General features: G+C 26.5%; 1 protein-coding gene across 1 annotated transcript; it reads right to left on the bottom strand.

Annotated features, from left to right (window-relative positions):
- Window positions 1-444: 444 nt before the first annotated feature.
- On the bottom strand, window positions 445-13719 carry LOC105366954 (leucine-rich repeats and immunoglobulin-like domains protein 2). The gene is made up of 8 exons (XM_011505568.1): window positions 13476-13719; window positions 12035-12257; window positions 10845-10984; window positions 10626-10778; window positions 7759-7939; window positions 3507-3646; window positions 607-864; window positions 445-522 (listed from the first exon to the last, which is right to left on the bottom strand). The coding sequence occupies exons 1-8, from the start codon at window positions 13642-13644 to the stop codon at window positions 515-517; spliced, it is 1272 nt and encodes a 423-aa protein (XP_011503870.1). The 5' UTR covers window positions 13645-13719; the 3' UTR covers window positions 445-514.
- Between the last annotated feature and the right edge of the window lie 292 nt (window positions 13720-14011).

The raw sequence follows: 14011 nt of genomic DNA on the forward strand, positions 1-14011 counted from the left end.
TTTAATGAATTCCATTTCTCGATTGATATGTAATAATGCCAAAACAAATGATTAACAAATTTTAAAATTCCATTAATATATTAAGCAAGTTCATTAGTTTTCGATAATAAAATATATGTAATTGTAAGGTGAAATTATCATAAAAAAGATATATAATACATTGTATTTTGATATTCATATTCGTTTATATCCACATAAATATCATTTTAGTAATGGTAGAGTTAAATCTTTCATAATGGAGATAAAAATCGATTAAAATTACTAATTGTACTTATTTATAAATTATACAATTAAATATTACAAAAAATTAGTGTCCTAATACATTCAGATTTATATTAAATATTTAACAATTATTTATTATGCTAAAGTGATTATCATAGTTTGATTACTTTGCTGAAAATAAAGGATGACTTGTTTCCATTTTTCAAATTAATATATTTATATTAAAACAATTTTTATGTGCAGTTTTCAATTAAATTTCATTTATCTATTTTAGAGAACTTCGCTTATGACTTCACATATCTATCACAATAAAATAATACTTAACATTATTATAAAATAATGCTTAACAGTCTGTTCCAAAATCTGTAAATTATTAAGATATACTTATTAGACACCATATTGTTAAAATAAGAAAATTTGTTTTATACGGAGAGCCAGATGTCGATAATGCTCGTATAGGATTTTTATTGTTTAAACAGCCTAATTTTTGTAACGGCATTTTTTGAACAGGATATTCTCGATGTTCTGAAAGCATTGTACATATAGTTCTTTTTTTTGACATTATTTCATCATCTTTATCTCGAAGGTTAGTTAACCATGCAGTAAACCAATGTAGTTCACAATCGCAAATAAGAGGATTATCTATAACAGAAATATTTTTAATTAAATTTTGTATATAAATAAATATTTAAAAAATCAATAAATGCGTATAAGATAATGAATTATATTTTGATATTATAGTATAAAATTGAATTTAATCATTGATAAATATAATTTTTAATGATTAAAATTCATAAACAATTTTATTTGTTTATTAAAGCACATTTATGATTCAAAATTTAAATAAATTTCTACAATAGTTAATTTGAATTTTACATATACCATTTTTTAATGTTTATAATTCAGTTTATATATTGCTCATTTTTCATTTTAGTATATATACTAACACATTGTATATTTAAATGTAATATTTATATTAAACGTTACCTTATAATTTGTAATTTTTAACTTACATCAAATTAATAAAATTAATTATATAATATCATTAATATTTTTTAATTAATCAAATATACTTCATGCGTCAAATTCCATTCTTAATAGTACTGTGTCTACTCTGTCAATATTTATTACTGTTTACAAGTTAACCCTAAAATATATGGTGTTATTGTTAAATTTTATAACATATAATTGTACATGAAATAGTAAAAAATCCTTTTAGACAGTTGATCCCTTATCAAATACATTATCGTTCCTAATTATTGTACTCTTTTTTTAAGAAAATACTATGCTATCTTGTTTCACGCAGTTTTCTTCTATTATTATATTTGAGACAAGACATATATTACACCTTCATATTTCCTCAAACGGCTAAGATAAATTATATCCGTTTCAGCTGTATCAGTGTAAGAAAAAACAAACCCCCCTCATGTATCAATTAAATTAACTGTCTGTTTATATTTTAGTAATGTCTCGGCTGATTTTTACAGCTATAGTTTTGAAAGTTAAAATATGTATATATGTTCATTCCTGTAATATAAAAAAACAAAAGAATATATTTTAAAATTTATTCACATTTATACTGTAAACCAAATTCCTTATATATGTATCAGTAGTATTAATTTATTACTTTTTAAGACACGTAATTCAATATTTATTTGTCAGTACCATACTTCCTTTTTAAAGATTGATCAAATAAATGTTAGAAATTTTTTTATTACTGTTTTCAATACTAAGATATTAAATACGGTAAATATATTTTTAAAATTCCGTTAAATTTTATTCATTTTGATTGTCCAATTCTGAATATTTAGTTGATTTACAAATATAATTATACACTCATCTAATTTGTTTATATCTTCAATTTTTTTACAAATAACATATTAGTATTATAATAAATACTTTTATTTGATTGTTTATTAGCATAATTAATTATTGTAGGATATTTAATTCATTTTATTAATTGAGAATTTTTTCTAATACTTAAATATTAATCGATTATGAATATTATCAGTTTTTAATCGTACTAATGTTAAATTTACTGTTTACTGGAAAACGTATTTTGTATATTTTAGTAAAACAATATTTTAGACATTATATTGTATATTATACTCGATATTTTATATTGATCGCTACCATACGATCAATGTTTAAGTATTGCATTTAGCATATTTTTTACTGTTAATATTATGATTATTATTATCTTATTCAAGTTTTGTATATAATTATATACCAACAGCATTATTGACACAAAACAATTTTTGTATTGCCATAATATATAGTTATTAATTAAAAAAAAAAAACTAAAGAACATAAATACCCTAAGTCAACAATACATCGTTAAAGAAGGTATCTAAATTTTATTACATGCAATACTAAATAATAGTTTATATTATTAAATTAAGTTTTAATTTTAGACCGTCTAATCAATATTTCTTATACTTGAAATAGCCGAAGTTTTTTTAATAATAATTCACATAGGTTCAAACCAATTCGATAATTTTAATAAAAATCAACTTAACTTAAGTACGAACATTAACAAATGATTGTACATATTTCAAATACTACTAATGCTAGATTTAATAACATTCCTTACAATTAATTGAACTTCCTATGAATTAATCTTTTGTACTTCATAAATACATTAGTAGGTAAAATTTTCGATTTCATATAAATAATTACTACCTAGAATATAAATTTTATTAACTACAATTGCTCGGCTATTTCTCGATGATTATACATTATCATTTCGCAAAATAGTAAGAATAAAATACTGTTTTCGTATTGAGTTTTTTTCAACCATGGTTCACCATTATTTACGCTATTTAGCTTTAGTGAAATCTTCCAGAATCGTTAAAATTTGTTTATAGTAAAACCATTGTGTCAATGAAAACAAATGGTTTAAGTTTGGTATATATGAAAAACTTTTGGTAACTGGTAAGAAAAACATGTTTTGCAAAATACAAAGATGACATTATAATAATAATATAAAACTCATTAAAAGAACTGTATAATATATTATAACTAGACGTGAATGAAGAATAGATCAAGAAATGTTTATTTAAATAAGGCACCACAAATCTGTATTACCTTTAAATAATTTACAAAGCATTTAATATAAATTAATCTATTTATACACTATTTATTTATTTATCTATTCATACTCAATTACATAATATTTTTATACAGATATAACATTTTTTAAATATTTAATTAAATTCTGATCAAAGCCACAAAAATTACGAGGAAACAAAATTATAAATATATATTAGTAAATAAAATCTTACCTGTTATATCAATAACTTTCAATGTATCTACTAAATTTTCTGTTACATCCTCCGGAATATGAGTTAATTTGTTATTTTGTAGATTTAGTATTTCTAAGGAGTTTAATGCTTCGAAAATCATAGTTGGCAGAATTTTAATCCTAAAAGAAATAAAGCTATGTCTTTGGATAATATTGATATTAGTTCATTAATTATTACATATGTGCATTCCTATTAAAACAAAAGCTATACGCCATTATAATAGCTATTTAATATTTTCAAGATTCAATATAACGAAAAAAATTCAGATTCGGATAACTGAAAATCTACGAAAGGTATTTTAAGCAATTAAACTTTAATCAGAATCTGTATTATATATAATATTATTAAAATGAATTAAAAACATATTTAAAGATAAATATATTTTAAATATCTTTTCTTTATCATAGAATTTCATCTAAAAAATAATATATTTAATTTGCAAGTCAATTTATTTGATAAATATTTCAATTAAACTCTAAAAGATGAATTAAAAATTTGTTAGTTTGTCTCATTATGAAAATGTGATTTACACAAACAAAACTTTTTTTTAATTATTACACTAGGTCGTTTATAATGGCTAAAATTCAAATAATTCTAGAATTTGATGTAGTTAATAATCAATATTTAGAAATACAATAACGTGATATTTCAAAATCTTTTTTCCTAAAACTAAGCGTGTTTCATGGTTTAATTTAAAATTCGAAAATAATAAATAAAAACAATTGCAAGATGTTCGAAAATGTTTGTTTATTTTGATCCGATTCATAGGATCAAATGAGTTTAGTTTTCTGGCTCGAAGTGCCAAGTTCAATAGTTCAGTTTATTTGTCGCTCACCTTGGCGATGCTTAGGAAAGGACATACGTAAAACAGAGTTATATGTATAGTTATATGTACAGAGTGTAAACTTCGTTCAGGACATCGTTTATTTGGATTTATTCACAATCACACTATTGGTGTTCTGTATTCACTTTTTGTGGTAGAAAGTTAATTATGTTCTTTCACAATGATGTAGTTGCTCCTTGGTGATGGTGACGATATCGTCAATGGCGTTATGGGGATCAGCAATGAAATTGTAAATTCCCTGAAAAGGCTTGGTTGAGATCTATGCTAACATTGTAAAGGTTGGCAAGGAGAGCCGACCATACTTATAAGGGGAGTATGGGAATGTGATCTGAGGGAATCGGAATGTGGAAATGTAGCTGGGATTAGCAGAGAGAGTGGACCATACTCATAAGGGGAGTATGGGAATGTTTATGTGGTATTTATTCTCAATAAAGACTGATAGTACACCTTCGAGTGTACAAGAGTCCGATGCCATGCTTCGTGTAGTCAACTATTTCCTTGTATTGCAGTCAGCCCTTGACTGGTTGTTAACCGTTGCGCACTGGAGAATTGAACGCGTGTGCCTTGCAATGGCTGCACTGAGAGAGCGTGGGTTGTGTGACTTTATCTCTACTGTAGACTCCAGTTTCACAGCGTCTCTAGGGCGTAGATGACTATCATATATGTCAGACGAATAACTGGCTCTATGTAGTGAGTGATAACTACGAGGAGTCTTGATGCGCGCTGCCTTAAGTATCAGCGCGGCAGCTAAAGCTGGCAATAATGCTTAGATGCTGATATGCGGAGCTAGCCGCCTTGCGGAAGGTTCGAGAATCTAAGCTTTAGCTATTCGAGAATTCGGCGAAAGCAAGGTCTTGAAAGGTTCGAGAATTCAAGCTTTAGACTATTAAAGAATTCGGCGAAGGCAAAGTCTTGGAAAATTCGAGAATTAAATCGACGTTGCTATGTGAAGGCAAAGTGGCCTCGCATAACGTTCGAAAATAAAAACTTTAAGCTAATCGAGAATTCGGCGAAAGTAAATATGAATATACGAGGGCTAGACGGCTTAGGAGTTCTGAGAACCGAAGGCCTCGAAAAAATGCTCCAATCCCGAACACAAGATCATTTTACAATTAGTATAAATCCAATTAAGCTGTTGCTCGTTCACTATCCATCAAAATTAATGTATTTAATATATTGCAATTTCTAGTGAACATAATAATAATAATTATTATTTATATTTTATGATTTCAAACGCATTTTTTTAAATTTTTTCATATTAGATAAAATGAAAATCGTACATAAATTTAGTAATTTGGTAAATATAGCATGATAGAAACTTACTAATGATACAATCCATTAAATCAAATAATTATGGGTCTGCAATCTACTGTAAAGCATAATCATTCGGCTTTGGATAAATAATCTTATAGTAGTGTGCATTATTAATACAATAATTATTTCTAATTAGATTATGGTTAACTTATATATTTTTTAAAAAATATAAGGTGGTACGTGAAATAAAATATATAATTAATTCAATTTTGGTAAAAATGTCATTGTTTTCTTTTCAACATCCTTTTATTGCAATGACTCAATATAGTGACTCTTACCATTGATTTTAATGCCGATATTATTTTATAATACATAATTCAAAAAGATAATTTAAATACATCGAGTAAGTTTCTGTTATATTATTTATTTATTATGAACTATTAAGCAGTTAAATACCCAGAAAATGCTAAATAACATAAGGAAGTACTAGCTAATAGTTAATATAACTATTAATGATTATATTCTATGCATTTATTATTGTTAGATAGGAAAAAGTAACTGAAACTCGACCTGTAATTTATGTAATTGATGTATACAATTATGTGTTCAGGATTGCAGCAATTTCCAAGACTGTTGGCTCTCGGCATCGCTAGTCTCTCCAGTTCTCAGGTTTCTGTAAACAGTTAGGACGAGAATTTTCGTGTACTTGTTATGTTTTGGTTTCAAATGGCCTGCAATGCTTGTCTGCAATTCTTGGCAATATTAGCAGAAGCTACTTTATTGTATACACTTCAAGGCCACACATCCTATATCGGCGTGTGTGCATATGTACACTTCAAGGCCATATATCCTACACAGGAGTGTGAGCATATCTGTGCTAGTCCTTATAACACTAGCAGAGGCGACGACATTGTCACCATCAAGGAGCAAGCTCATCATTAAGACATGACAGAGTTTACACTCTTCCGTAAGAAGTGAATCCTGTTTATTATTAACGTAACTTTTAATAAACCATACGTTAACCAAGTTTGCACATACTACAAATTTCTACAACCCTTCCACTTGACTTCTACCTAAGCATCAGCTAGAGCGGACGGCAAATTATTAAAGCTATCGAAACACTGGCAGTTCGACCTAAAAAATAATACCACTTTCGAACAGTTATTATTTATTTATCCGTTATATATAAATATATTTTTTATTATAGTAATTAAAGAATTTATGCTTGTTCATATATATTTACATAAAATTAGATAATTCAAATCGAATAGATCAGAATATTTTTATACTTAAAAATAATATAGTAGAGTTAACTTTACGAAATACAAAACACGTTTGAAAAAACGAAAAGGTATTTTATCAGAAAATATATTGTAAACAATTACTGTCAAATTTATCAAACTTGTTAAGCTTTTTCCATTATGCTATTAAAATTTTTAAATAAATTCTATAAGAAAGTTTCTATAGATATTTATTCATTAACGCGTGTCTGTTATATTAGAAATTATCTACTTGTTTGAAATGGAATTTTTTAAAAAAATTTTTTATTTATTATATATTATTTACAAAAGTTTTAACTGCAAATATGTATAATTTAAAATGTCATTGGTAAATTCTCGAATATAGCAAGTAATAGCAATATTCCTAAGAAAAAGATAGGTGAGATATTATTCTTTTCATTTCTATTACCATAAAATCATAAGCATGCTCTTTAACTATTCTTATTTAGAGAAACGATAATGTATAAAAATTGACTTAATATATTTAATATGTTTATAAATCATAAATTATTTTGCTGTCTTATATTTTTTCTTATTCTTATAATTATTAATTCCTTTACTTTCAACTATTTCGTTTATATTTATCTTCAAATGCACAAATATTTAATAAACTAAAATCTAAAAATTTTTAAACATCGCCATAAAAGCCTTATACTATTCATGTCTAAATGTTATATAAATATTACACTGTTTTCTATTTATTGTACAATTTTTATAAATATTAAATTAATAATTTTTATATATGCATTATTTATAAAAAACCAACTTTTTTATAACTTTTTATTTATTTAATGATTTTTTTTTCACTTAAAAATGTGAAAAATTAATTTAACAAAATATATTAAATACTCACATATTTTTTTGCAAATTAAGAAAAGTTATTGAATCGCCATAACCAGTAAAAGAATCTTCTAAAAGTATAGTAATATTATTAGCTCGTAAATCCAAATGTCTTAAACGATGCAATCGACGTAGGGCATCACACGGTACTGAATGTAAATTATTGTCACCTAATTTTAAATACTGCAAATTTTCTGAAATAAAAGAATTTATTAAAATAATAATTTTTTATTTTGAAAGTTATGGTTTAGAAAATTTAATATATTTATGATGTTTAGGATTGAACTACTCAACAATAAAAAATTTATTGTTTATTATAATATGATTCCATTACATTATATTTATGTTCAAAATGCATAATATTTGAATTATTCGATACGAAAATTCTCGATGAAATTTAAGCCTCGTGCTATATCCGCATAGCAACAAAGAAAGATTTTCTAATCTACTTGTCTGGGATCAGACTAAAAACCTCCTTATGATGGTGGGTGGAGGTCGCTGAGAAGCGGAAGGGGCAATGCAATTATTCAATAGTGCCGTTAATGGCTTAAAGAATGTGTGATAGAATGAATAGATGAGTGTTTCTTCATTAATATTGGTGGCGATAAGTCTGTACGTGTATTCTTGATAGCCTGGAGCGTGATTCCCCTTCTTCTTTTGGGTTGAATAGTTGTAGTGGGAGACTCGTGGTGGTAGGGGCAGCAAGTTGGTGCCGTCTTAGCAGCCGGCGTGGGGTGAGCTGTAGTGTACGGAGTGGTGGGAGAACGTCCGTGTGACGTCGCTGCTTCTGTACGTGAGTGTGAAGGAACGATCGTGGTGCGTTGCTTACGGAGGAGTGGGAGCCGGTATAGTTGTGGCATCGCTATTAGTTCTTTAGGTTGCTTGATGCTTGCCATGGCCTCACAATGGCGATACAGGGTTGAATAGCATGCCCGATGTGGAGATAGCGTGATTGGTACTAGCAAGAAGGAATCGCGGCACGTGTAGCTTCTTAAATATTCTCGTACGAACTAGGGGCGCCGATAGCGCATCGGTGGCTGTTGCTATGCCGATATTTGTCGTGATGTCAACAGGGCATAGCCTTGTAGGGTTCATTGTGATTACCTTTCAGAATTATAGTCGTATATTCGAGTTTTATCGGCATAGAAGCATTCTCAAGTTCGTTGGCCAGTCTTTACAAATAAATGTTCGCGCGCTCATACCACTCCCACTTTGCATTCCGCTTAAAACTGCTGTAATCCGTAACACTACTAAAGCTTGCTTTCCGAGAATTCATCAGAGTTTCCATGAATTACAACGCTAAATTTACGCAATCATATATAAGGTGTAATAAACGACGAAGAAAATCAGTCTTGTTGAGTAAGGTATACACATTTATTTACATTATTTATTATCTATTGCTGGCCAGCTATCGGTGCGTTCTCTGCAACGTGACTATAGTTAGACGGCTTTGAGGGCGACGACGTAGACTGGCATCTCCAGCAAACTATTTGTATTATATTATTATTACAGCTCAGCGCTGACACTATTATCAGGCCTCTGTAACTTGATTCATATCAGATCGCGGAAGAGGGCGCCGATACTGCCTGGCAGCTCCCATTATATTACAATACAGACACTATCGGTCAGGCCTCTGCAACTTGATTTTTATCAGACCGCGGAAGAGGGCGCCGATACTGTTATATAGTCCCTACTAACTCATTTCTCGCCGATGAGAGCGCTTATGGCTTCGTGACTCCCGCGATTCTCTCCTCCATAAAGAACAATAAAGCGTACCCAGTATTACCACCACAGTCCTAGCTATGCACTCCCGGACGACGTTCTACAGTTTAATGGCCAACTGTTAAATCACGACGAGCTCAACGATTCTCATAACGATCGGTTACAACAACCAATGTAACAAAACCTTAAATAAAAGACACACTAAACTAATTGCGTTTACACTGAATAGATGTATTAACTACTCACCCCCCCCCCCCCCCCCCCCCCCCCCAAAACCGGGGGGCGCCGGCGGTACGGTCTAGTTCATCCACCTTGATCTGCCATCATATTAATGGATAGAATTCCAAACATATGATTTTATTTAATAAATGTCATATAACTATAGATACGTAGATATTTACTATGTTATTGTCAATAAATAAACTTTTTATCAATAAAATCGTAATGTAATATTTCCATTTGATATTTGAAATATATTTATAGGATAAGAATATAAAATAATAGATTTGAAACGTTAAAGAGAATTATATTCACTATGTATGCTTGGAAAATAGTAAATAATAATCAATAAAAATGAATAAATATACTAATCTATTTCACGTGAAATTTTTTATCTTATGCATATGAGTGGATATATTATAATTTTTTTGATGTATCGAAGTCTTTTTGTGTATTTATCCTATTTTCAAAGAATTGAATCGTTCTATATTATTTGATCTTTTTTAGAAGGAAAATAAATGATAAAAAATTGTGATATATAGAAAGTATTTCGTTTTATAAACCTCAGCGGAATAATTGTCACGAGATTAAATTAATACATTAGTAAAAAGAGAACAGAACTAAAATAGAAAAGTGAGAAAAATTAAAAAATATATGTAAATGATATTTTTGTGAAATAAGTACTAAACACTAAAGACCCTACATCTAAATAAAATCTGAAGATAAAAAGTCATCCAGAATAAATGTAGCTGCTGCAATAAATAGATGTAAAATATAAAATTGTATATAACACACGTGTCAGATACTTGTAGATAAAATATTACAGCTCAATTCGAAATGTTTGTTGCAAATAATTTTAAATAGAATATCTAAATTTAATAAACTGATATATATATACAAATCTATATATAAAATATTTATTAATAAATTATATCTTACCTTCTAAGCCTATAAATGCATCAGGGTGAACATGAGTTATTTGATTTCCTTCTAATTCTAATGAATTTAATAGTATTAAATGAGAAAAAACACGGGCTGATATTTCTTGAAGTTCATTATGTGCAAGTCCTAGAGAATCAAGATTTCTTAATCCTAAAATATAATACGTAATAAATAAACGATCGATGATTAAATATTAGTGACAATAAAATAATCTACCTTGAAAGTCTCCTGTTTTTATCGTTGATATACGATTTTCTTGCATTTCTAATTTTTTTAACATATTCAAAGATGATAATGATGAAGTTGGTATATCAATTAATTCATTACCACCTAGGTTAAGCCTTTTTAATTTTCTTCTATTAAATAAAAATATATTTTTAATTAAATGTTAAATAATAAAATAAAATCAGTTTTACAGTACAATTATTTAGTATATATTTAATATTTCTTAAATACAATAATAAATTTCTTATTGTTATCGTGATATATAAAATTAAAATGTATTCTATTATTGAAAATTGAATATATCAGATATAGAAACTGTTTAAATGATATTCTTTATAATTTGAAATTTATCAATAAATAAACAAATCATTAAAATAATAAATATATAACATTTATTTTATATTCCTCGTCTTTTACAGCATTAGTTTAACTGTTTTCTATTCTATTAAACTAATTAATTATGCTCAAATAAAAATAAAATATCTTCTATTGAGATAGCTATGATTGTCCTACTTTTAAAGTACCAACTTAATATTATTAAGCTCTTTTTGAAGATCAGTAAAATCATTTATCCTATAAACTGTTTCAAAAATAAATGAACTTGGAAAAGTATAAACAAAATAAATCAACTCAATAATTAAGAATAAGAGTAAATATTTGTTATTGGCAATATCTGAAATATATAGCAAGAAAAGTTTATACCAAACATTGCTATCAAATTAGCCACATGAAATATATGTTCCATATTTCAATTTAAATTTTATACATTTTTTAATATTACCGAATAAAGCTTTCTTCGGTCAAAACCTGCTAATCCACAATATTTGAGTAGAATTTATTTAACTTCCCTCTTTTCATGTTATTACCTTATGCTTTTCTTTTGTTGATCAGTCATATATTGTACCAGACACATAATTATTAATACATACGGTTTAATTAACTGCTATATTAATAAATTTTATATTTATAAACTATTTATATTTCATTTTTTAATTTTTAAGTTAACCTTTGCAGCACATACCTAAACTTATTATATAAAAATCTCGCCTAAGCTACAAATTATAAGTGATTATATTTTTAATATTAGGTAAATATTAGATAAATTTAAATTAGATCAAATTAAAATTAGATTTTTTAATTGGTAGCTACATTAATTACACTACAAAAATGACCTGGCTTACTTGTCAAGACCTCTGAAAGCATCAGGATCAATTGCAGAAACCTTATTTTCATAGAGTGTTAATATTTCTAAAGTATCCAATTCTTGAAATGCTTTTCTATGAATAATGCTAATTTTATTATGATTAATATTTAAAATGAGAAGATGATGTAATGTTTTCAATGCTGCTGATGGAACGGCTATCAAAGAATTTTGTGAAATATCTAACTGAGTTAAAGCTTTACCTGTAAATATAATATATATATATATATAGATAGATAGATAGATAAAATAAATAATCTGTGCAATCAACATTTAATTAGTAATAAATATAAATAATAAATTAGCTTTAAATGACTGCAAACAAATTTTTATAAGTCTATATTAGAAATTATTTTATTGTCTTTCTATGTACAGACTTTGTATTCTTACTATTTTTATACTATTTATATTATTTTTACTAAATAAACTTTCATGTATACTAGACCTATTATATAACTATTAAAAAAATTATCATGTATTGTTTGCCATGTCCAATTATATTTACACATTAAATACCATTGAATGTAAATGTTGAGGCTGGGGCAGATCTACAGATTACATAATCATTCAACAATCTGAATGTTATTGTCAAAGTTATAGAAATATTTGGAAATATAGATCATCTTTTTTTTCTTTCGTCTATTAATTGATTAAACAGTTTTTGTTAGTCGACATTAGCTTACAAAAATTATTTAAAATATACAATATAAATTTTATTATTCAAATATTATTTTAATTAATATTTTAATATTTTTACTGCTTTGATTATGTTTGGCGTTATTTAAATTAGTACAAATTATACATCTACTTATTTATTCGATTGTTCTATTCTTCATATTACAATATTTTTATCTAAAATATTTCATAACTCTTTATTTTACAATTGAACGTTTGAATAGTAATCTTTTGTAACCTCTTATACTATCATTAATTATTTTCTTTATTTCTTTTAACTATGCAACAATTTTTTAATTTCATAATGTACTTCAATTATGAGAAAAACTTTCATTATTTAAAAAATGATTAACTCCTAATGAATCTATCAATTAAGTTTAATAGTAAACAGTCTGAAGTTTAATAATAGAATTTTAATTTTTTAAATATACGAAAACACTACACTCCAAGTAAAATTGTAATTATTATCTAATTTAATATCATAATTATTGATTACTATATATGAATTTAATATAAGGATTATTTTCATTAACATAGAAAAGAAATACACTATATTTTCATTAAACAAGCCATTGTAATTGAAAAAAAATTAAAAAATTATATTTGCAGAATTACATTCCTCTCACTTTTTAATTTGCAACTTATTAATTTATAATTATGTATTATAGAATATTTATTTATCACATTAATAAATGATCAAATTTAGATATATTTAAATTAAATAAATTCATTTTATCGAAACCCACCAATAGATGACAATGAAGTTTCTTCAATAACTGCCAGACTGCTATTATGAATAGTAAGATGATGTATATCTAAACCTAAAAATACAAATCCTTGGAGTTTTGGTAGATTATTATGTCTCAATTTCAAGTAAAATATGATTGAATTTTGTCGTCTTTTTAAACTATCCATCGCCTTACTAATATGATTAAAGTCAGTAAATTCACAGATAACATCTAATCCATTCTTTTTTATGTTGCAAGTACATGGAGAAATTTCAGATTGCGATGGACATTGCTGAATAATTTGTGCCTCAACTATAATATTTAGTAATATTCCAGACAACAACCAAAATAAAATTTCTTGTGAAAGAAACATTTTATATCATAGAAAAAGTTTATTGTTGCAAAAATTGTTTATAAATGATTGATAATATGAACATTTTTAATATGAAAACACTTCAACCACTTTCATGTATCTTTCTAAGTAATGATGTTAAGTATGATCTGAAAAATGATTAATAAGTTATAAACATAATGATAAACAAATATATATTTTG

Source organism: Ceratosolen solmsi, unplaced genomic scaffold, assembly GCF_000503995.2.
Source record: "Ceratosolen solmsi marchali unplaced genomic scaffold, CerSol_1.0 scaffold76, whole genome shotgun sequence".
Classification (NCBI taxonomy): Eukaryota; Metazoa; Arthropoda; class Insecta; order Hymenoptera; family Agaonidae; genus Ceratosolen; species Ceratosolen solmsi.